General features: G+C 42.0%; 1 protein-coding gene across 1 annotated transcript in view; it reads left to right on the top strand.

The window, feature by feature from the left end:
- VPS54 (VPS54 subunit of GARP complex) overlaps positions 1-25,843 on the top strand; it is a 73,387-nt gene that overhangs the window by 36,079 nt on the left and 11,465 nt on the right. Inside the window, exons 8-17 of the mRNA XM_034764198.1 lie at positions 2,920-3,046; positions 4,372-4,479; positions 7,956-8,011; positions 9,690-9,786; positions 10,263-10,603; positions 12,800-12,929; positions 14,296-14,477; positions 15,606-15,718; positions 16,959-17,022; positions 22,246-22,351. Coding sequence (XP_034620089.1) covers positions 2,920-3,046; positions 4,372-4,479; positions 7,956-8,011; positions 9,690-9,786; positions 10,263-10,603; positions 12,800-12,929; positions 14,296-14,477; positions 15,606-15,718; positions 16,959-17,022; positions 22,246-22,351 — 1,324 coding nt within the window. The remainder of the gene's footprint in view (positions 1-2,919; positions 3,047-4,371; positions 4,480-7,955; positions 8,012-9,689; positions 9,787-10,262; positions 10,604-12,799; positions 12,930-14,295; positions 14,478-15,605; positions 15,719-16,958; positions 17,023-22,245; positions 22,352-25,843) is intronic.

Here is a 25,843-nt window from a genome sequence, read left to right as displayed (position 1 = left end):
CCATATACAGTGATGACATACATGTTTTGACAGAACAATAAGTTTCAGGAAATCATGACTTTTCATATGATACCTTACAAGGCATTCTTTGTACAAAATATCATAACCATATACATGTGAATATGGGGGTTACAGGGTGCTATTTTGAGGTACAGTATGTCATGGGGGTGGGGGAGGAAAAAGCCTTTTAAAAGCAGGCTTGGAACAGATTTTTTTTATCCAGAATCTGGGGGACAGTCTCTAGGTGGGAAGGTGACTGTGAATGCTGAATTTCCCCTGTAGCTAGGGAGTACTCTGGGATATGATTTTAAGGCGATCGGTAGCTCTTATTAGACAAGGGCTTTTATCTAATATGAAAGTGTAAAACCTGAGGTTGTGTCTTTATGGAGTTTTTTGGTATAACTTGTATGTGTGTGGTATAACTTACTCTCCCATCTTTGAATCTATGGTTTTTCTAGTAAATAACCTTTTTATTTTTATCCCAAGCAGGTCTCTATTGTGCAAACTGTGTGGAATGTGTATGTCAAAGTATGCTGGTATCTGTGGTGGTTGGTTTCAAGACTTCAGGGGTAACAAAACAGATGGGAGAAGTCTGAGGGTCTGGCAGTTTAGAACTCAGGCAGAACATATTTGGGGAGACTTCGGACTGGAGGGCTGTTGGTGTCAAGCTTTAGAGAGTAACGGGGCTTATGAGAGCTGGAGTGACACCTTATTCTTGTGGGTTGGCTACTGGTTGCAGGGATCTGAAGCATAGCTGCACAGCACAAAGGCCCCAGTGTTACAGGGCAGGTGGTGACAGAATTCCTTACTGGTCTGGGTGGACCCCAAAACATCATAGGTGGGTAAGGAACTGGCTAAAGGGGAGATGGCAACGGGTTGTGCTGAAAGGTGAACTATCGGACTGGCTGGACATTACTAGTGGAGTTATTCAAGGGTCAGTCTTTGGACCAATCTTTTTCAATAATTGTATTAATGAACTTGGCACAAAAAGTAGGAATATGCTAATGAAATTTGCTGATGATGCAAAGTTGGGAGGCATCCTCCATACAGAGGAGGATCTGAATATCATACAGGAAGAACTACATGACCTTGAAGACTGGAGTGACAGAAATGGGATTAAATTTAATAATACAGAGTGCAAGGTCATGCAGTTGGGATCTGATAATAAGCATTTCTGCTATAAACAGGGGGCTCAGAGGAGGAGAGGTACCTGAATGTGCTGGTGACTATGACTATGAGCCATCAATGTGATGTGGCTGTGGAAAAAGGCAAATGTAGTTGTTTACAGGACGCATCGGGTGAGGCATTTCCAGTAGAAAGAGAGAAGTATTAATGCCATTCTACAAGGCACTGCTAGGACCTCATTTGGAATACTGCATACAGTTCTGGTCACCCGTGTTCAAGAAAGATGAATTCAAACTGGAACAGGTTCCGAGAAGAGCTACTAGGATGAATAAGGGAATGCAGTGTCTATCTTTTGAGAGGAGACTGAAAGAGCTTGGCGTGCTTAGCCACTCAAAACCCAGGCTGAGAGGGGCTATGATTGTTTTCTTTAAATACATTGGGGATAAACACCAAGAGGGTGAAGAGCTATTTAAACTAAAGGACAGTGTTGGCGTAAGAACAAATTGGTATAAATTGGCCATGAACAAATTCAGGATGGAAATTAGAAGGTTTCTAACCATCAGAGAGGTGAGATTTTCAGAACACCCCTCCCATTAGGAGCCATTAGGGGTCAAACAATTAGTTTTAAGAGAGCTGGACAAGATTGAGCGGGATTGTATGATGGGGTTGCCTGTGATGGTGGGGCACAGGGCTCTGGAGCCCTGGGGGTCTCTTCTGGTTCATATCTGATTATCTTAAATCTCATGCTTCATGGCTTCAGCTGGTCACCTGCAGGGGTCAGGAGGGAGGGGTTATTTGCTTCTTATGAAACATCAGAGATGGCTACAGCTGGAATTGGAACCTGGCGTGGGCCTGTTCTCTTAGGTGGAATAGAGCATCCTCTCTCAGGTGCTTGGCTGGTTGGTACTTGCTCATGTGCTCAGGGTCTCCCAATTCAGATTGGCAGTGATCTTTTTTGCCTTCCTTTGCAGCACAAGGTGCAGATCACTTTGCCAGGATCAGTTAGGTATACCTCAAATAATCAATTCCCTGCCATTGTGTGGGCCTTGGCCATTGGTGCACCTCAGTCCCTCCTGTTCTCTGCCTCTGGCACATAATAGTTTAGTCCCCAGGGGGCTAATCTAATTCCGATTGTTGGGCTTAGTGTGCAACTGCTGGGTGGTGTTGGTGGCCTGTGATATACAGAAAGTCAGGCCACACGATCTGGTGGTCATTTCAGGTCTTAAACTCTGATGCTGTTTATAGAAGCACTATAATAGTGGCAGCTTGAAAACCCTTGTACTCTCTGAAAGCCACTCTGTCTCTGAAAGCTATTCCTATAGCTCACGTGTATGAATTTACTCTTCCATGTTTGTATGAACTACTTAAATGTTTGAAATTAATGCACTTCAAGACCGAATGCTTGAGGCACTGGAATAACAGTGAAACAATCTTTCTTCCTTAAAGACCAAGACCTTGATACTAAGTATCCTCAACTTCTGTTAGCTTCAGTAGGAGATTGAGGTGGTCAGCACTTCATAGGATGAAACCCCAAAGGGGCTCTTATCTCCTTTGATGCAAATTCTTAACCTCCATTATATTATTTATTTTTTGCTTCAAGGGGAAAATACACACTCAAATGCACCATTTCAGTTAGTCTAAAGCATTAAAGTGTTGAACCTAACATTAAACCTGAGTTGATTGCATAGAAATTATTCACTGTGTGGCTGTTTTCCTTGGTCTTGAACTAATAATTAATTTGCAGGTTTTTCTGATTATTTAGCTTATAGCTCAATCATTGTTTTTCTTAAACAGGCATCTTGGATCACAGCTTTGTGAGTTAGAAAAACTCATAGATAAAATGATGATTGCAGAGTTTTCTACTTATGCTCGTAGTGATTTAAATCGACCATTTGAAGAGGACTGTCAGATTCTAGAAGAGGTACGTTTCTTATAGAAAGTAGAAGCCATCTGACTAGTATAACATTTTTCATCTTCAGAGCACTTTATAAGTACTGTACTAACATTCATCCTTTCATTGCCACTATTGCAACATTCATTTTATATCATTTTTCTTTTAGTTCAAATTTCTTCTTACCCTTTTTTTGTTTTTAATGATAACATTTTCCTGTTTCTTGTACCTAAATCCACAGAATTTTAGTCTAATCTCGTTTTTCCTTTAAAAATAAATCAATTTATTGATTTTTTTAAAATGTTGGCAGTTATTAGTTCTGACCCATGATACAACTGAATGTGTAACTCTTGAAATAGTACAGAAAAGCATGTGTTCTCAGACCTTGTAGTTAGTGAAAATACAGTAAGCAGTGAATAGATGATCATGTATATTATTCTCATTCTATCTTCCTTATGATTTTATCTTGCTTATGGATACTTGTTCGAAACCTATTGCTTGCTGCAAGTTTAGTCACAGAGCTGTAAAATATTTTTTGCATTGTGTATTCTTAATTTATTTTTAAGGCCTTTGAAGTTAAGCTATTATGATCAGTATCCTTCTGGCCACTTTTAACTGACTACAGCCGGGTCTTCACTAAAAAGTTAGGTTGGAAGGAATTTTCCCCCGGGTCAGATTGGCAGAGACCCTGGGGTTTGGGTTTTTTTGGCTGTTCTTTGCAGCATGGGGCATGGGTCACTTGCAGGTTTAAACTAGTGTAAATGCTGGGTTCTCTGTAACTTGAAGTCTTTAAACCAGGATTTGAGGATTTCAGTAACTCAGGCAGAGGTTTGGGGCCTACTACAGGAGTGGGTGGGTGAGGTTCTGTGGCCTGCACTGTGCAAGAGGTCAGACTAAATGATCATGATGGTCCCTTCTGACTTTAAAGTCTATGAGTCTGTGAGACCCAGCAGTGTTGCTCAGGGGTGTGAAAAATCCACACCCTTGAGCAACATAGTTAAGCCGACCTAAATCCAGGTGTAGACAGTGCTAGGTCAACAGAAGAATTCTTCAGTCAATCTAGCTACCACCTCTCTGGGAGGTGGATTAACTACAGCAATGGGAGAACCCTTCTCTTGCTGTAGTGAGGGTCTACACTGAAGTGCTACAATGGTACAACTGCAGTGGTTGAAGTGTGGACATAGCCTAAAAGTAATCCCTCTCAATCTCATGCATGGAAAGGCGTGGTCCAAACATAGGATGTTTGGTCTTGAGCACTAGCCATCAGGCCATTCCACATACTCTTCATTTTGATACATGAATATTGTATGTTCTAAATATCTTTCCTCTCCCTGCCCCTTTGGTGTTTTTAATAGGAAAGACTTATATCACTAGTATTTGGACTTTTAAAACAAAGAAAGCTCAATTTTTTTGAAATATATGGTGATGAAATGATTATTACAGCAAAGAACATAATTAAACAGGTAAGCAAATCACTTCTAGCTTATCTCAAAGACTTGCCCATCTTTCAGAAATATTTTTGTTTCAGTGGTTAAGAATGTATTTAATTTAATTTCATAACATCAGATTTTCTCTTATTGTGAAAAGCTGTACTTTTAAAAGATAATAATTAATTCTGTTGTATTAGTGACCTCATATCTGTAGGTCTTTTCTCCTGATGGCCTTCCCCAGCCATTGTGTGGCATCAATGTACAGGAAGACACATCTTTCTCTGTGCCTTGGTATATAGACACTTACTTTCACCTTTCTCTGCCTGCTCTGAGTTCATTTGATTTTTTCTTTCTCCATTAGCCTGGAACTTCCCCAGATAAGAGGGCTACGCAATTCCATTTAGTTTCAACAAGACTAGTATCTATTTGCAATTTTACAGAAATAGGAAGAGAACCATAAAATAAAGCTTATTAATACACACTTCCCTGGACACTTGAACATCTTAGGGACAATCCTGCATTTGTGGGGAGGAGGGCTAGATATCCATCTGTTGAAATTCTGTGACATTTAGTACGTAAATATTCCTTGCCTGGATTGTCGTGGTTGGGCCAGACCATAATATAATAATAAATGGAGATATACCTATCTCATAGAACTGGAAGGGACCCTGAAAGGTCATGGAATCCAGCGCCCCGCCTTCACTAGCAGGACCAAGTACTGATTTTGCCCCAGATCCCTAAGTGCCCCCCTCAAAGATTGAACTTACAACCCTGAGTTTAGCAGGCTAATGCTCAAACCACTGAGCTATTCCTCCCCTCAATAAAGTCAGTGTGCTGAGCTAGCCCTTCAGTAAAGGTGCTGAACTTCTCACCAGCCCAGGAAAGAACCAATGCCGTAGGTGAGACTGTTTCAGGCCTTTGCCTCAGGGCACAAAAACTTCATGTGGAACACCAAAACAAAGCAATTCCCCTTCCCAGCCTGGACTGCAATCCCCAGCAGCCTTTCACTTGCCTTTCTCAGTTGTCATGTCCCCTTGGTAACAAACAAAATATAATACAACTTCAGATATAAATTTCTGCTAGATATTTCCAGATTACACACATGGGGAGTCTCGTTCGTTATCGGAATTAACCAGACAAATCGCTCCACCAACTAAGAACGGCCATGCACCACTCCCAGTTTCCTTCTCTCTGGTATTTGGATCATGTTTACATGTTGCATATTTCTTGTAGATCCTTACAGATAAAGGTTACTCCTGGGGGAATTCTGAGCCAAAAAATTCTGCACACCATATTTTAAAATTCTGCAAAATTCTGCATATTTTTTGTCAAAATAACGCAATATAATCCAGCTGATTTCAATTATTTTTGTAATTTATTTAAACTACAATACAATGGATGGAGAATGGGAGTGGGGAGCATTGGAGGAAATCACCAAACCCCCTCTGTCTAATAGTAATGTAGCTAGTATTGACCATTTACTTCTAGTTATTAGTCAACAGATATATGCATCTATATGCTTAGTGTTACATCATAGGCAACTGAAGAGCAAGTGAGGGCTGGGGAACTCAACCTCACAGTTTATACTGGCTACTGACCATCTCTGAAAAGGTCAATAGCAAACAGTTCCTGGAGCACATTTTGATAGGAAATTTTTTCAGTCCAAAAATTTAGACCAGTTCTAATCACTAAAGCACTTATAAGGCCATACTGCCCTTTACACCATTCTGGCAATGTAAAAGGAGTGTAAAATGTAAAATGTTTTGCACCCATTTTCTACTCCTGAGAGAATTCAATAAGAGCAATGGGAACAATTCACTAAGCAGGCAGTCTGCTACATTCTCCTCTGCCTGAGGGAACAGAGTCTGCCCCATGCCTACCTCTTCAGAAACACCCCAAAGCCCTGCCCCTCCACGCCGAGCATGCCGCAACAGCAAGTTAGAGGGACAGAGTGTCTCTCTCACACGCACGACTACCCAGACATACACACCCCTGGCAGTGATTTACATCTCTACCGGCTGCTATGGGTGCCCAAACCAACCTGCATGCAATGCTGGGGAGTTGGCAAAAGACCATTCTTGCGGTTTCCCTTTGCTTCCCCGTCAGAAGTAATTTTTCTGTGGGGAAGGAAAGAAATCTGCGGGGGCCATGAACTCTGTGCACACACAGTGATGCAGAATTCTCCCAGGAGTAAACGGTTTTTCCGCAAAGAAGGAATACTGTTCTCCACCCAGGTCTTGCATATGTGTCCATCCACACTCCCCTTTGTAGGGCTTCCCACTTGCACCCACACTTGTAGTACTTTGTGACCATGCAAATAGAGGAAAAGAGGTGTAGGCCTCTAGCATTCAGCATAGTTCACGAAGAAGAAATGTATCCTTAAGAACGGGGGTTCTCAAACTGGGGGTTGGGACCCCTCAGGGGGTCGCGAGGTCATTATATGAGGGATCATGAGCTGTCAACCTCCACTCCAAACCCCGCTTGCCTCCAGCATTTATAATGGTGTTAAATATATTAAACAGTGTGTTTAATTTATTAGGGGGTTGCACTCAGAGGCTTGCAATCTGAAAGGGGTCGCCAGTAAAGAAGTTTGAGACCCACTGCTTAAGAACCATCTGTGCAGAACACCAGTTATTAATATCACCAATATTTAAACAGGACACCATCCAGCACCACTGTGGTTTATAGAAATCCACTTACAGGCCAGATGAGTTCATATGCTGTTGAATCATCTCGCACATCTGAGCGATTCTTGATCACATTGAAGAAAATCTCGAATTTAGTCTAAGTGGAGTTGCTTTGTTTCTAGGTTTAACAAAACAGTAATAACAAAGATGCCTCAATAAACTATCTCTAAAACAATGGAAAAGTTTGGAATAAAAATTGATTTTGGAGGGCTAGAAATTTGACTGACTGGCCATTTTCTTTCCAGCCCCTCTTCGGCTGGAGGATGTTTTGTAGTGGTAATGGACCTCGAGGATGAGGATATAATGTAGTAGGAAATAAGGATGTGGGAAAACTTTCTGGGCTGAGATCGATACGGACAGTCCCTTGGGGAATCTGTTTTGTACCCACAGCCCGCTTCTTACAGTAATGCCATCACAGTACTGTTCTTCACATTGTTTAGTTTTTATGAATCCTTTGTTTAAATAAAAAAAAAATCTTCATCCCAAACAAAATATTCAAATAATTGGGCATTTTGGGGGCCTCAATTTTTGGGGGTCCAACTTTAGGCACTTTTAAAGGAGCTTGATTTTGAGAAAGTGCTCAGAGAAAATCAGGCCCCTTTAAGGTGTGTCAAGTTGGGCATCCAAAATCACTAGTCCTTTTTGAAAATCTTGGGTCCCATATTTTGCAATTTAAAGAAAAAAGCTGTAAGAATGTAAAATGATCCAAATGTCTGTCTTTCTTTTCTTTTTTCTTGTTTAACTTGAGGTTCTTTTAAATTATGAGACTCAGAAGGGTTGGAAAGATGCTAAGACACTTTTTTTTTTTCTTAAACTTCACAGTGTGTGGTTAGCACGGTATCGCAGATAGAAGAGATAGATACAGAAGTTGTCGTTAAGTAAGTATATGCCATGTTGTGGCAGGTTGGGTGGGGAATGTGTGCTTTAACACAGATGATAAACTGTTTTTTAATTCGTTTTTCAAGTGGTGAATAATTAAGAATCGCCTTGTTCTTCTGTTTTTCCCCAACGGTCCTCTGCATCTCTTCAGGAACCCTGAGTATTTCCCTTCTTTTTGCAGATCTTAACAATTATACTCCTGTATTTTTAACCTTACTTTTGAAATTCTTTTTAAAACAATGTTAATTCCATTGCATATTAGGAAAAGCACAGGCTAAAATATTTAGGCATTTGTTTCCTGACTATGTGAGGGGAAAAGCAGGCTTTCCTGCCGATAATATTCTAGTGCTGTAATAAAATGTGCCTGTAGGTCAGTACCTCCTGCATGAAAGAGATTAGAGGCACATCTTACTACTCCAATGGAAGGATACTAAACAACGTAAGCCCTCTTGGCTATGAGCTGCATGTATGTGCCTTAGGGTACGTCTTCACTTACCGGAGGGTCCGACGGCAGGCAATCGATGTTCTGGGATCGATCCCGGAAGTGCTCGCCGTCGACGCCGGTACTCCAGCTCGCCGAGAGGAGTACGCGGCATCGACAGGGGAGCCTTCCTGCCGTGTCTGGACCCGCGGTAAGTTCGGACTAAGGTACTTCGAATTCAGCTACGTTACTAACTAGCTATTAACGTAGCTGAATTTGCGTACCTTAGTCTGAAGTGGGGGCTTAATGGGGACCAGGCCTAAGACAGGGATTCACAACCTACCCCAGAAGAGCAAAATTAGACCCACAGATAAGGCCAAACCAGAAGCCATTATTGCATTCAATTTGAGAATTGGGGCCAATTTATTTTTTACAATCAGATCTTGAAAGCAGGTAACCTCCCCCTTGCTGCTAGCTTTCAGACACACGGAGGATTCAGTAAAGGTTGAAAAGCTTCATTTTATAGAATAGTGACTAATTCTGTTAGGAGACAAATTGTATATTATGAAATTTTACTTTGGTTTCGGCAATGCATTTTTCTGCCTTTTGCCAGAAAAATGTGTTGCATCCTTGCAGTGCAGCAAAAAAAGAGCATAATCCCAGTATTTTTGCTTTGCCAGCAAAAATATATCTTCATAGTCAATCTTGGTTATTTTTGCTCTGTGCTTGATGATGATGGTCATTAACATGCACCCTGACTGTAATGGCAGCTAAGCTGCACTTTCTGTTCTTACAGAACAAAGACATTGTTGCTTTAAAAAGCTGTGAATGTTAATATACCTATCTCCTAGAACTGGAAGGGACCCTGAAAGATCATCGAGTCCAGCCCCCTGCCTTCACTAGCAGGACCAAGTACTGATTTTTGCCCCAGATCCCTACGTGGCCTCCTCAAGGATTGAACTCACAATCCTAGGTTTAGTAGGCCAATGACCAAACCACTGAGCTATCCCTGAGGCATTCACTTTTCTGGCGGGATATATTTTTAGCCCTCCCATTTATTTGTTAATCAAGACTATGCTGCTTATATTATTGTCTGTTTTCTTGATTGAACAGCTATTATCATGCTGTGTGCTTTTCTATACATTTACAATGTTTTTGACAGTCTGTTTTCCCTTTAAATGTCAGTAGTCAGCCTTGTCAGTAGATCACTTCAAAGGTAAATAATCGTTGCCTCCAAAATGCTGTTCTTTTTGTAGGCTTGCAGATCAAATGAGGATGATGAATTTTCCTCAGTGGTTTGATCTACTGAAGAATATTTTTTCTAAATTTACGATCTTTCTCAAAAGAATTAAGGTAAGTATGTTCATTTCTCAAGGGCTTCACATCCTCATTTCAGACTCCGATGCAGAATCGAGCTAGAGTTATTTTCTAGTTGGAATGTAAGATGTTGATTTTGACTACAGAGTCCTAAACTTTAATTCCAAGAGAGGTTGAACCTATATGGTTAACGGAGAGTGGGTTGGAAAGTAGATAAAACTTCTTGTTTCATGATTTATGTCAGGCTCAAATTATTAGAGATTAGGATGAGATCTTCCCAGGGGACAGATTACTCCACTTGTGTGGTTTCTTGCACCGTTCTCAGAAGCATCTGGTGCTGGCTGCTGTTGGAGACCAGCTCCTGTGACTCGAAGTAATGATTACACAATATTAAAAACAAATAAAAGCAATAAATATTCAAATATTCTTGTTTCTTGTCAAAAGAAAACATCTGTTTGTCAAAGTAAAATTGTGTTAAATTTTTTGTTAATAAACATTATATTTGATTCTAGGCAACCTTAAATATTATTCGTAGCGTGGTTCTCTTGGTTCTAGACAAGAACCAAAGGACTAGGGAATTGGAGGAAACTTCAGTACAGAAGAACCCTGCAAAAGACAATGCTGTGGATACAGAAGTAGCTTATCTGACTCACGAAGGCATGTTTATAAGTGATGCATTCAGTGAGGGGGACCTCCCATCTGTAGCAGTTGACACTACCTCTCAAAGAAACACTTCTCCAAGCAGTGAGCCCTGCAGCAGTGATTCAGTATCTGAGCCAGAATGCACTACTGACTCGTCGTCCAGCAAAGAACAGATGCCATCTTCTGTTATACCAGGGGGAGTAGAGATGATGTAAGTAAACATCACTGCTAGAGTATTTACCCAGTGGTGACTCCTGGCCTACCATTGTTAACGTTATAATGTACCATTCAGGCATTGGCAGGTTTTGGTGACGTGACGTTACAATGTAAAATTCACTCTGGTTCAGTTTGCTTACCTAGTTATTGGATGAACTGGCTTCCAGAGGCTCTTAGGCATCCTCCCCCCCGCCCCAGGGGGCTATGGGAGGATGACAGGAACCACAGACTGCACTTCCTTTGGCTCCTCCCGGGGCCACCTGTTGCCCGCAGTGTTCAGCTGCACGGGGAGCTTGCACACCAACCCTTATGCAGCAGAAACCCACTGCTTTTCCTGCCTGGGGAGTCTCTGCACCTGTGGAGGAGTAGGGTGCATAACCTCCTCTGGCCTTGTTTACATTAGAGACGTTAGTTGATCATAATATCCCTCAACTGGTTGGAAGTTCCCATGTGGCCACACACATTTGCTACAGGTGATTGTTCGCTGGCTGTCCGTTGATGAAAGTTGCCTCGGTAAGTTATAGGGGTAAGTCTGAATCAGTGCAGTTCATTGAATGGCTGAGTGGATGCACCTCCACTACTGTGATAACACAATCAGTGCAAATAGTCCTCCTCGTGCTGTCCCACAGTTTGCCGGCCACTGCAGAAGTAGCCTTTCTGGTCACCTGCATTCCATTGTTCAGGGCTCTGCTTGGTTGGAAGCTACCTACTCTATAGCTCTGCACAGTGTGTGGAACTTAGCTGCAGGCCATTTTCATAGCAAGCAGCTCTAGATGCAGAGCTTTATCAAACAGAACCATTTGAAATGCCACAGCGTGCAGCTGCCTGACAGCTGGAAGACATCCACAACTTCATCTCTCAGTAGGGTGAGGAGCTTGTTCAGTTCCAGCTGCAGAAATACAACAGGAACTCCAAGATCTATACATGTGTGTTTGAGCAGCTATCCATGCTTGGTGTAGAGCACTCCAAAGCATAGGGATGGCCAGAGGGAAAGGATTTGAGATAACTATCCTAAAAAACCCGTAAAACAAACAAACAAGGACTAAGGTCCAGTGATGCCTCCCTGATGTGTAAGGTAGCAAGCAACTGGACAGGGTCTTCAGCTAGGAACTCACCATCCAACTTAACCTCATGATGGACAGGACTGGAGCTCCCAGAAGAGAGATGCACGATGATGAGGACACCAGCCAGGAGAATTAAATCCGAATACAAGCAGGAGGGGAAGGAATTGGACACCAGTCTAGAGCTGTTTGCTCAGATGGCCAATGGATATGGTGGCCTTGCTGAAGGTGGAGGACTTCAGTGACAAAGGACCTTCTACAGCTGATTGAACAGCTTGTTACTATAAAATGTGCTATTGTATCCTTACATGCTTGTTTGGGCAACTCTCTTTTGGGTTCACACAGCCGCCTTTTAGCATTTGTAATAGGGCACATATAACTACATGAGAGTGTCTGCCTTCTTGTTGCTCCCACCTCACCTCCTTCACAGCACCCTCCCATTTCAGTGTCCCTGTCCTGTAGGTTCTCTCTCTCCGCACACACTGTCAACACCTACAACCCTTGCAGCAGCCACACCAGACCAGCAAATTACAGACTCGACTTGCTAAGCACTGGCAGAGCTGTGCCATGCAGTGGGCTCAAAACGGTGGCCAGGCCAAAAGCAGTTTTCAGAAAGGCACAAACCTAAGTAGCAAGGAGCGGAAAGCAAGAGAGGATACTGATGGAGTCATGGAACTGGTGGCCTCTCAGAAAGCTTACAAGCTGAAGGAGAAAAAGCTGCAAAACATTTATTGCAGGCATTGCATGTCACATTGGAAAAAGCAGTGTGTGTATCTGTCACAAAATGATGATGTGTAAATAATGACATGGGCTGGGTAACTTTTAACCAACAGCAGTAAAAAATAAACGAATAATCGCTGTGCAATGCTCTGCCTGAAATACCTAATTTGAGTGGATTTTAAAAAAATATAGAACAGAACCAGGCATTCGCTTGTTATGAAGACTGATACGACATTGACAGCAGGTTAGGAAGCTCCAACCATCCAAAGTTACATACTGCAGTTAACTTACGATATCTGACCACTTCACTGCTGCTGTGTTCTTTCCTCCCTCAGCAAGTGATTGGAAACTGCATGTAAAGCGTAATATTTGTGAAATCCTTTGCAAACAAACATTTCTGTCATTTTCAGGATCAGTGAAGATCTGAAACTGACTGATCTGGAGCTGGAAAAACTGGCAAATAACATTCAAGAGCTACTTTACGGTGCCTCTGACATCTGCCATGATCGTTCTGTCAAGTTCCTCATGGCAAGAGCAAAGGTAAGGTGCTTGGCTCATCCGGCTGTTGCTAGAATCACCCTAATAAAAAACTTCAAAAAACTATTTGCTTTTTTTTTTTTTAATATTGAGCAGTATTTTTTTTTTTGGGTAGACTTTAGACTTTTGAAGTTACATGCTTATTGAAATCAAGTCACTGCTCATGCCATCAAAGGCACTTTGCGCTACCTAATGCCTGGGAGTTCACTGGCATTAACATAACACATCATTTGTAATGCACTGCTTAAATAATGAGTACTTCTACTTTCCGCTGAAATGAGCAGCCCTGAAATTGGCTTTAACAGTAGGGTTGTTTCCCTATAATTTCCCACCTGTGCAGCTCCCACCTAGCATAGCAATGATGGGAGCATTAGCATAGACGAGGCGCTGACACCTGGTAGTATTTTAACCAGTCTCGACCTACTTGGAACAGGGTAAAGTGACACAGTGTTTTAAAATGCCAGCAGCCCCTACATTTAGGACTTCCCAACACCCCTGTCTCTAGAGGCATTGAACCAGTGTTAGCAATGGCGGGAAATTTTAGGGGGAAAGTCTTTGTCTAGGCAGAGCCATAGATACCAATGTTAACATTTTTAAATAGTTCTCGTTATGAGTATTCACATTTCAGACTAATGAAGGTGGGACATAACTCCTCTAGAGCTGTTTTTTGTGTCTTTCTCTGCAGACCATGTAAGACAGCTGTGCCTTGGGTCACATTTGGGAGATTAGCTTCAAACCAGAAAGGTCAAAAACTTAAATTCTGTAGAAATGGATGGCACTGTCACAGAAGCGATGAAACAGCGTTCTGGCCCAGGTGGTTCACTTCAAGACCTAGCCTGGGGATAGTCCTTTCCAATAAATCATGATCCGGTGGAGCAGCTAGGCCAAATAACCACCAGTGAACTTAGACAAGGAAAAGTCATGTTCATCATCCTCATGTCAGATAGTCAAGGTTACACCTGGGTCTCATTAATTTTTATGGTTTAAACACAATAAAACTCCCTAATGTAGATGTGACTTTAGTGAGGCCGTGCTGTAGGGCTTAAATCCACTACCAGGGTTTGAAGCTTCACCATTTACAACATCTGGAAGGGTGCACCTGTGTGGAGGCCCAGCGTGCCAAGTTGTGCCATTTAGGATACAGGCAGGCAGCTCCTGAATGAGACTAGCCAGTGGTACAGGTCACGATGCGAATTGTGGTGACATACTAGTGTGAGACAAGCTTGGTAGAGATGTCTTGCACGCAATTTAGGTTCGGTTCATTTTTAGGTTATAAATAACAGCTGCCCCACTGCCCTGTCTCTGTCTTTAGCTATGCCTGTGACTTTGTGGTGTTCCATCTCCTAATAGCAGTTTTCTTTGCATTTAGGATGGCTTCCTGGAGAAGTTGAATTCCAACGAGTTTGTTGCCCTATCTCGATTAATGGAAGGATTTATCTTAGACACTGAACAGATCTGTGGCAGAAAAAGTATGTCATTGCGAGGAGCACTTCAGAGTCAAGCCAATAGATTTGTGAATAGATTTCATGAGGAGAGAAAAACAAAACTCAGGTACCCTTGGACACACTCTGCTTCCATGATTTTAAAGGAATAATTTTAACAGTCATGCATGAGACAAATGGAGATCTTTTACTGCCTGGCACACAGTAACCCAAATTTTATTTATAAGTGAAATCTATTATAACGATTTGCTGTAGACTGCTCTATTCCCTCTATATATCTGCTCTTTATGCATCGTTTGATCCCATTGAGCTGGACTGCCCAAACATGGTCTAACTGAGGACTGTATTAGCTAAAAGAAGGATTGAAGACCTCCTGCAACTTCTGCCTCGTGTTACACCTTGGTCCACTTGTCCTGCACAATCATTAGGGTCTGGTAACATCCCTTCTTTAGAGTTCTGAGGAGGACCATCTGCTCCTGATATCCATGGCAGCTGCTCCCGGGTGTTACCAGTCTCTGATGATGGTGTAGGGCAACCCTTCTCCGGGATGTGTGGGTGGGTGGTTATTAAAGGGGTCAACCCTTAGACATTACCAATCCCCAGTAATGGGGAAGGTAACTGATTACTATCAGGCTACATCTAATTTGCATTAAATGGAAAAGATGGCAGCTACTTTAATCTTCAGTTTGTAGGTGTGGCCTATGTAGACAAGAAGTCCCAGCCAATCATATTGTGGTTTGGTCGTTGGGGTCAAACGGATCTCCTGACTGCTCCATTTTTCTTCATCACCCACTCATTTCTTCCATGCTTTCTTTGGTATGTGTTTAGGTTTTCTCTGACATGAACCCATGGAACAGTTTTCAAGTTAATGTACAGCAAGCCGCTTTCCTGTCATTCATTCAAAACCACATCATTTCTGCAGAGTAGTGCAGCTGCAATGCTCCCACAGACTCTGTATTGCCCATCAGATACGTTTTCAGTTTCTTATGTTTTGCATTCTGTTTCATTTACTCAGTCTGTGTATTCTTCAGGCAAGCACAGGGGTGTCTGACTTATTGTTGTAAAGCACCCCTATCTAAATGCTGATTGCTAGTAACATTTCAGGCCATTGAATCTTCTCCCACTTTGAATCCCTTTTAACCAATGCAACTTTGATTCCATTGCAGTAGAGGCAAGAGAGTCTTCAGGGTGACACATTTTATTTACTTAACCTCCTTTCTTTTATGTTTATAAATAGTTTGCTGCTAGATAACGAACGCTGGAAGCAAGCTGATGTTCCTGCTGAGTTTCAGGATCTTGTTGATTCTGTATCAGATGGCAAAATTATTCTACCTGAAAAAAAAGCAGGGGGTGTGTATTTTGTTTTCTAATATTCTCTCCATTTCTTGTAGTGTAAGTGCTACAGTTAAATGTTGCAAAAATTCTGCTATAACTCCTTTATTCACAAGTTCCTTGTGTTCTGGGGGAAAAACAAATACCGCTTTAAGGCTGAAATGTTCTAGGCTTCATCACAGCCTAAAAGATTTTGGGGGAAAGTTGAAGGAAAACCCATTCAGCCATTTGTGAATGGAGAGCCTAGGAACAAACCCTAACTTTAACACAGGGATTCCCATCTTAAGGGTTGCAGCCCCTTATAGGATGCCAGAGCCTGCCCAGGATATATTGCTGACGTGTCAGAGGAAACTGCTAAGCGTGTATGCTCTTAGCATATCCCCTCCGCCAAATATAGCTCACTCCTCCAGCCAGCATGATGGGCAGCGTGCAGGATAAGGCACTGTGTAGCCCCTGGGTTCAGTTTCAGACTCTACCCCAGACTTGTTATGTGACCTTGGGCGAGTCACCTAATCTCTTTGTGCCTCTGTTTTCCCATCTGTAAAATAATAGTCCTTCCCTATTTCTCAGGGGTCTTGTGAGGATAAATACAGTAAAGATTGTGAGGCAGGGCCCAATATAAATATCTAAGACAGAAAACAAACACAAGAGATGAAGAAAAATGGCAAAGACGAGAGAGACGCAATTACATAACCTCACTGGGGTAAGGCTTGGCATAAAGGGACACAGTGGAAGCAAAGGACATCCCAGGACCCAATGAGTGCCAGGGCTGGTTCACCAATGTACGGTTGGAAAACAACTGCTTTCGATAGGTCTTTTTAGCTTCCCTCAATAAAACAGGATCGTGGAGATGTCAGATTTATCATAGGAGCAGCATCAGTGAGGACTTGTATTGCTAGGCTTGAAGAAATAGGTTTGGAGCTAAAATAGTGATGGTCATTGAAAATCTGTTAGAGATTTTCTGCTGTGCAGTCTCGACTTTTTTCTGCCTTTGTTTTAATCTTTTGTACTCCGATAATCCCATCGTGCTGCTCTTTGCCTCGCAATCACTGCAGTGTATAAATAATTATAATAATTACAGTAATTATGGTAGATAGCCAACTGGACTTTGCATGTTGACATAAAAGAAAGGATTGGTGCTCTGGAGAGTGATTGCTTTTCAGACCTCAGCAAGGGAATAGTTTGTTTTTCGATATTTCAGTTTTCTGCACTTCTTTGTGGTTCAAGTCACCTCACTTTTCTGTTTAAAAATATCTAGCTGCTGAAGAAAGAAAGCCAACTGACGTCCTTATTGTTGAAGAACAAAAGTATGCTGTGGTTGGGTAAGATGCACTTTTTTTTCCTTAATGATGAGTTAGTTGGGTTGTGCTTTGAATAGAAGCGTATTGAATACTAACAGCTTTAGCAATCTTGCCTGAATAAAGACAAGCCTCCTCCTTGCCAAATACGTTTCTCTTCAGTTCAGGAGCAGTTATATAACATTAGATGTTATGTATCTTTTAAAGATGCTACATCGGCTTAAAACGGGTGGGCAAACTTTTTGGCTCGAGGGTCACATCTGGGTATGGAAATTGTATGGTGGGCCATGAATGCTCACGAAATTGGGGGTTGGGGTGCAAGAGGGAGAGAGGGCTGTGGCTGGTGGTACGGGCTCTGAGGTGGGGCCAGAAATGAGGGGTTCAGGATGCGGGAGGGGGCTCCGGGCAGAGGATTGCAGTGCGGGTCGGGGGTGCGGACTCTGGGATGCAGGAGGGTGGGACTGAGGGATTCGGAGGGCGGGAGGGGGATCAGGGCTGGGGCAGGAGGTTGGGGCGTGGGAGGGGGTCAGGGGTGCAGGCTCTGGACGGCGCTTACCTCAAGCAGCTCCGGGAAGCAGCTACATGTCCCCCCTCTGGCTCCTACGTGGAGGCGTGGCCAGGCGCCGCCCCTGCAGCTCCCACTGGCCCCATGTGCTGGCCAATGGGAGCTGCGGGAGTGGTGCTTGGAGTGGGGGCAGCGTGTGGAGCCCCCTGGCTGTCCCTATGCTAGGAGCTGGATGGGGGGATGTGCCACTGCTTCCGGGAGCCATGCGGAGCAAGCCCCTGACCCCGCTCCCGGCAGAAGCTTGAGGGCCAGATGCGGCCCCCTGGCCGTAGTTTGCCCACCCTGGCTTAAAACATCAAGCTGAAATTTAATTATTATTTTTTACTTGTAATTCTTACATCAAGGTGCGCACACGCTAGTATTTTTGGTCCCTGCATAAGTTTCTACTTTCGTTGTCCCAGTGGTGCTTCAAAATAATATCAGATACACCGCTACCTCGATATAACGCGATATATAATTCGGATATAACACGGTAAAGCAGTGCTCCGTGGGGGCAGGGCTGTGCACTCCGGTGGATCAAAGCAAATTCAATATAACACGGTTTCACCTATAATGTAGTAAGATTTTTTGGCTCCCGAGGACAGCGTTATATTGAGGTAGAGGTGTATCTCTGTTCCCATATGTGGACAAGTATATATGGGTCAATGGTGAATAATAATTACTCTAAGTTCAGTAAAATTCCCTTTAAAAGCAAAATATGAGGTAAAGCAAGTAAATCCATACATCTCTGGTGTTTTGTTCTCGGGTACATCTGATTTCCTGATATTCTGGATTGATGGGGGAGAGGTAGATATGCTGGAGGGTAGGGATAGGGTCCAGAGTGACCTAGCCAAATTGGAGGATTGGGCCAAAAGAAATCTGATGAGGTTCAACAAGGACAAGTGCAGAGTCCTGCACTTAGGACGGAATAATCCCATGCACCGCTACAGGCTGGGAACCGACTGGCTAAGCAGCAGTTCTGCAGAAAAGGACCTGGGGATTACAGTGGATGAGAAGCTGGATATGAGTCAGCAGTGTGCCCTTGTTGTCAAGAAGGCCAACGGCATATTGGGCTGCATTAGTAGGAGCATTGCCAGCAGATTGAGGGAAGTGATTATTCCCCTCTATTCTCCCTGGTGAGGCCACATCTGTAGTATTGCATCTAGTCCCCCCGAAAGGATGTGGACAAATTGGACAGAGTCCAGCAGAGGGCAACAAAAATGATCAGGGGGCTGCGGCAAATGACTTACGAGGACAATATGAGGGAACTGGGCTTGTTTAGTCTGCAGAAAAGAAGAGTGAGGGGGGATTTGATAGCAGCCTTCAACTACCTGAAGGGAGGTTCCAAAGAGGATGGAGCTCGGCTCTTCTCAGTGGAGGCAGATGACAGAACAAGGAGCAGTGGTCTCAAGTTGCAGTGTGGGAGGTCTAGGTTGGATATTAGAAAACACTATTTCATTAGGAGGGTGGTGAAGCACTGGAATGGGTTACCTAGGGAGGTGTTGGAATCTCCTTCCTTAGAGGTTTTTAATGTCCGGCTTGACAAGTCCTGGCTGGGATGATTTAGTTGGTGTTGGTCCTGCTTTGAGCAGGGGATTGGACTAGATGACTTCCTGAGGTCTCTTCCAATCCTAATATTCTATGATGTCACCATTTTTAAGAAACTAAATTTAAAACAAAAACAAAAAAATGTTTCTGGGTGTTTATAAAATGTTTTTCTCCCACAAAGTCATTGTGTAAAGATCTTTTGTACTTTCAAATCCTGAGAAATAAATAAGAGCTATGTGTAACTTGAAAGCTTATACTTTCCACAAACAGAATTTGGCCCAGTGAAAGATATTGCCTCACCTATCTTGTTTCTCAGAATACCCAAAACTCAAATGAAAACTTTGGAACCAGCTGTCCTCTTTTGTGGGCTGTCTGATGATGATATGCCACTGATTACTCAAAAACGAGTGGCTCAGTTTTTTTATGGCAGCATGAAGAACAGGCCTTAAGCTGATCTTTGAGCATTGTCACCGTGCCTCCATGGGTCACAACTGAGAATACCAAATTCAGGAGAAACTGCTGAGAAATAGGGCAGACACACCCCAAAACTGGTGGTTATTCTGCCATAAGATATACCAAACCAGCAACAAAAGTAAACTTCTGGCTGACAAGAAGTCAGAAAAGCCATCTCCTTATGCATTCCAGTCCTTGTATCACCACCAAAAACACTAGACTTAATGATGAATGGCTATTTAAAACCAATTTCATCAAACAAAAGGGTTCTTCTGATCCCAAAGGACCAGCCACATACCCAGGTAAATATATAACTCAGATCTTACCCAATTATCATGCTGTTGCCAATCCTTTAGTATCTAAAATCTAAAGGTTTATTTATTTAAAAAAAAAGGCGAGAGTTAAAATTGGTTAAAAAAATCAAATACATACAATAATTGCAAAGTTCTTGGATCAGGCTTGTAGCAGTGATGGAATAAACTGCTGGCTTAAGTTATGTCTCTGGATGCTTCCAAATCATTGAAAGGTTCCCAGTCCTTTGGTTAGAATGCTCCCATTAGTATAAGTTCATAGTCCAGAGGTTGGAGCATGAAAGAGGCAAAATGGAGATGTTTCCAGGGCCTTTTATAGCTTCTGCCAAGTGGAGGGAACCCATTGTTCTCACTGTGGAAAATTACAGCTAACAAAATGGTGTTTGGAGTCACATGAGCAACTCACATGTCTGTGCATGATTTCGCTTAGTCATACCAGAAGCCATCACAGGAAAGTCCATTAAGTGTAGATAGGTGTCTCTCATGGTCCATTGTGAGTTAAGTGTTCTTTGATGGGCCATTCAACTTGAACAGTTCCTTCACAGTGTGCTGGCTAAATACTTTGTTGTTGTTACCAAAGGAGCAAACATTTGAAATACAGGTACATACTTAATATTCATAACTTCAGATACAAAAATGATACATGCATACAAATAGCATAATGATATTCAGCAAATCATAACCTTTCTAAAGACACCTTACTTGACATACTTTGTACAACATTTGTTGCAATTATATAACCGTGGTAGCAACAATGATCTACATGATCATATTTTAATCAGATAACGTCAAAAGCATCTACTGCCACGACCATGAAAGAGCATCTTGAACTCCTTCAGCAGTACAGAAATATCCTTTAAAAGTCAGCATAGACTCTGGAGTGGAACTACCAGAATGTACCATGCATTGAAGTTGCATTTGCTAATCCATGTCTGGTCATTTGAGGGAGAAATGTGTTTTATTTATTTTTTAACTCCTTGAAGAAATCAACTTCAGTATTAACTAGAACATTTTAATTCTACAGATTTCTGCAGACATTTGTATTCTACTATTTCACCTGATTTTTTTAAAAATACCAATTTAACAAAAAATAACCCCCAAATCAGATGGCCTACAAATATCACACAAATGCCTGTTTTGGATGTATGTACATCATCTTTCTGTACCCTATTGTGTGGAAAGAAGATTTTTGCTTTGCAATGTCAGGATACCTGTTTGGAATACTAGCCTTGCCTGACATGGATGGCCTGGACTGTATTTTCTTGCCTTCTTCATATCTGAGTTCGAAGGATTGCAGATGCTCTATATGGGTGAAGTCTGATGCTGACAAATACCGGGTACTTGCAACTACCATTAAAGTCAGTTGGAGTTATGGGTGCTCCACGTCTCTGAGCACTTGGTGCTATATGTATAAAGCCGCTCAGTCTCTTACTGATTGTGCATTCATTACAGCCTCTTCAATGCCCATCATTGTCTGTGTGCTACGGATTTTTTTTTCTTGCAGCACTTGCTCAAAATTGGCAAGGATTACACAGTATTTTAAGAATGGAGCTTTATATTTTCCTACTGATGTGTGAATAGATCCCTCCATTCACACAATAATTATTTCTATAAAATAACTTTCTCAAACTCCAGGAACTATTATTCTTGCACCAGTTAAGTATTTTTATAAGATTTTTTTTTTTTTACCCATCTTTACAGGTCCTTTTGGATTCCAATTATTTTACTGATCTGGAGACAAATTTTCAAAATCACCTAAGTTTCATGTTCTCAAAAGTGATTTAGGAACCTAAGTCCCATTGATTTTCAGTGATATAAGACCTAATTATATCATCAGGCCTGTACTGCTCCTGCAATGAGTCACTTGTGCCTCCTTTACAACCCCTTTATGCTGGAGCAAGGGCCAGAATTGGCCCTGAGGTCTCCTGTAATGTTATCATTTTACTGTTTCCTTAGTCACCATCAGGTCTTCCAAGATAGACAAAACCTGGATTTACTAGTGTAAAAAATCAAGCAGGAATGAGTAATGTTCTTACGCAAAAACTTTCTTTATACATCATGAAGAAGCAGCAAAAAAGGCATAAATCTGTTTTCACGTCAGTCCGCTTTACCATCTTTAAATTTGAGTGAGGGGGTTTTCAGAGGAAAAATGGTACTTAATACTGTAATCTCTAGTACTAGGGGGAAACGGTGTTAGGTAAACCTTTTTTTATTTTTTTAAAAATTTAGATTAGCAGCTGCACACAAACCTTAACAGAGCTGAATGCAACAAATGGAAAAGGAGAGCACATAAAGAATATATTAGAACTATCCCTGCTGTCTACAAACCTGTGGTGTTAGTTTGATTTATCAACTGAAATTACATATTTGACTCTGTTTCTTTTCTTATAGGACAGTGTTGCTATTAATAAAAATAATACTTGAGTACTGCCAGTGTGTGGATAACATCCCTTCTATTACTACTGACATGCTTACTCGTCTGTCTGATTTATTGAAGGTATGACTATCAAATTTGTAGCCCATACTATACTAAGATCTTCAGGGCAGGGAATGCATGGGGTCTCTAATACTCCATGAAAATGTATGATTCAATGTCAATGATTAATAATAATATTGAAAAATAGCTCGACTGTGATCTTTGGTGTAATTATAGGAATCACAAAACACATTTTGCAAGGCGTAGTTGGGTAACACTGTGAAATAATCTAAACACAATTCAGAGTAGATAACGTTATGTGAAATAACTAAAGGAAAGCCATTTGTCCCCTTGTTTACCGGCACATTAGAAATCTCTGGTAGCCAGCTGAAGAGATGTTTTGATGTTGATTTTTGGAGTCAGATAGTCATTTGTCCTTCAGGCTGGAGGCAAGTGTTGTGAAGCAGAGGATTGTGGTTAGGAAAGAGCAATGCAAGCCAAAATGTCATTGGGAGTGTATATATGCAGGGAAGAAACCAATTCCTTGATTTGTACAAGTCACCTTATTGTGATTAGAAGGATGAAAAATAGTTCTCTGCTGAAACCATTGCTGTAAAATGGAAATTAAATTAAAAACTGTCACCTCTTCATCAACTGTTTATTGCTAGAGGAGTTAATCAGAGTACGTGAGTGACCTTAAAAATGTCATTGCTGTGATTTAACCCAAAACCTGCCAGTTAATTCAGTCTGGGGCAATGGCTGCTGAGTTTGTCTACAAAGGTTTTCTTATGCGTTAAAGTATTGAAAATAGAAATTTATATCAAAATAGCAGCCAGTTGAGAACTGCAAATGGAAGGGTTTGTTTTAAACTTTATTTTTATTGTTTTATATAAAAGATAAACACACAAACTATATATATAATAGAAATATAAATATATGCACAAGATGGAAATAGCATATGAATAACAAAATTCACTGTTCTTTATTTGTAAAACCTGGGGAAAAACAAAAACCCTGAGTCTGTAGAGGTGATGTGAGGCATCAGTTATTACAGTGACTAAATAGATAAATAAGTGAGAACATAACCTTAGGAGTTTCAGGGACTAACATATACTAAACTGCAAAAGTATGCAATAGTTTCACGTGTGACCATGCAGCCTCATATCTTTTCCAAGTGTTTCTATTAAACACAGTCATTTTTTCCACGAATGCAAGAGAGCTCACTAAGCCAGTCTGTATATGAGGGAGGAATTGCAGATTTCTCTTTTCCATATTTCTTAATATGCTCTTCTAGAGGTGAGAGAGTTGAAACAGACCAATTGTCCCTTATCTTTGCTTGAATCCTTGAGCCTAGCCATTGAAAGAAGGAACTGTGAAACAGTGGTAGCTGATGTTTGTTCCACTTATAATTGAAGGAGGGCAGTCTGTCAAGGCCAACTCCACGCTTAAGACAATTTGGATAGAAAAAGGATTAACAAAAATTAAAGATATAATAGAAGTGGAAGTTTACCAATTTACTAGGTTATAGACGTTCTAAGTATTCCTTTCTAGGTTACAGACCAGTTAAATATTCCTTTTAAATATTTCTTATATAAGGGCTTTTCTTTCCTTGGAGTCATCATTCAAGTTCATCCTTAAACTTTCCATTAATAGGTCAATTATGAGCATTCCTGTTGGTATATTTCTTTTTTCATTGCCAAAATGGCTTGTGCATTTTATTAATTTCTGTAGTTCCTATCTCTGTGGCAGCTAGGCAGGCTTCAGCTGTAGCCAGTCTTATCTGTGGTATAAGGTGCAAAGTGGTTCTCAGATAATCAGGTCCCAAACCATTTGTGGCTTTGAAAATGACCACCAACACCTTGAATTGCACCTGGCAGTGAACAGGAAGCCCGCGTGTGGACATATGCACAGATGTTGGGATTGGAATATGCAGTTTTGTTGGTCTAGACTTCACAGATAATATAACCACAGAAGAGAGACCAGTCACTCCCACAGCACAGGAATGCAGAAGTTCTCTGTTATAAACTGTCAGACTTAGGCCTGGTCCCCACTAAGCCCCCACTTCGGACTAAGGTACGGAAATTCAGCTACGTTAATAACGTAGCTGAATTCGAAGTACCTTAGTCCGAACTTACCGCGGGTCCAGACGCGGCAGGAAGGCTCCCCCGTCGATGCCGCGTACTCCTCTCGGCGAGCTGGAGTACCGGCATCGACGGCGAGCACTTCCGGGATCGATCCCAGAACATCGATTGCCTGCTGCCGGACCCTCCGGTAAGTGAAGACGTACCCTTAGGGAGTCTTACTCCACTAGCTCTTCAGACTTCTTCCCTGCCTCTTTGTTTGTCAGACCATCTGATACCCTGATGACCAGCAAAGTTGATACAGGGAAGGAGTATTGAGGAGTCAGTCTGTCAGGAGTCCTGGATAGCAGATGGTTACGAGTCCAGCACTCTGCTAAGCAATCAATGAACTGACTCAAAAGCTGAATAATAAATTCCCTTAGAACAGCCTGAAACTCCATGTTCCTACATTTCTGTGCTTGTACCACAGGAGTAGATAGCGACCGTCTAGATTTGTTCAAGAGGCTCTAGGGCTTGGCAATGTTCCTTCCATCCCCACTCCACATCCTCTGCCTCTGGCAGCACAGGTTGTGGATGGTGGTCCAATACTCATGTCTTATCCATTGCAGTCCTGCTTTGGATAGCCAAGTGTAGTAGGTAGCTGCACGAAGAATCTTTTCCCACACTTGCTACTCTCTTAGGAGATCTCTGAATGGGATCATGCATCAGTGGGATCATTAGTACTGCCGAGAAAAATGTTGCTCCTCTCGCAGTACTGATTAACTCTTTCTCCCTAACTGATTTTTTCATACTGTTTTCTATGTCCCAAATGTGCCAGGTTTGGCAATGGGGGGTGGAGCGGGATGGGGGATAGGTCAGAATCTAAATCAGAAAATTAGTTGTTTGATGATTTCCATGGGACTAACCTTTCCTGCAGTCTGCCCCATCCAGCCAAGTTCAATGGCACTATACCTGTTCACCTCTTCTGAGGGCCCTGTGCAGGAAGTTTTTATTTAGTCTTCTAGTAAGAATTCACTGCTTCCATGCATTCATCTGGAGTTAGGATGGAAGTACCTTAGCCACACCCCATGACAAGTCAGAGCTGCCTCTAATGTTTTCAGGAAGAGAAGCACAACCCAAATACCTCAGATGGAGGGAGCGGTCAGTCCCAGAAATGAAATAATTGGGAAATAATTGTCCATTCTTAATACCCCCTATTTCCATTCCTGTCCCAGAAATCCAATCCAGAGAGCCATCATTGGCATGAACTGATTCAAGAAACACCAAGAGCCTGATTCAGAGCCCAGTGAAGTCAGTGGAATGACTCCTAATGACTTCAGGGGGCTCTAGATCAGGTCCTGAGTAGGTCCTATGCAGATTATGAGATCCTGAGTAAACACACAAGAGGAATCATTAGAAAGAGCATGGGACTCTCCTAGAACGAGACATCTGGGTAACTTCAGTACCACGCCCAATCATCTGTCAGTGATTAAAGTCTCGCTCAGTTTTATCT

This window comes from Trachemys scripta, chromosome 3 (genome assembly GCF_013100865.1).
Source record: "Trachemys scripta elegans isolate TJP31775 chromosome 3, CAS_Tse_1.0, whole genome shotgun sequence".
In the NCBI taxonomy this organism is placed as follows: domain Eukaryota; kingdom Metazoa; phylum Chordata; order Testudines; family Emydidae; genus Trachemys; species Trachemys scripta.
Note: the sequence above shows the minus strand (reverse complement) of the source record. Positions and strands in the feature narration are given on the sequence as shown.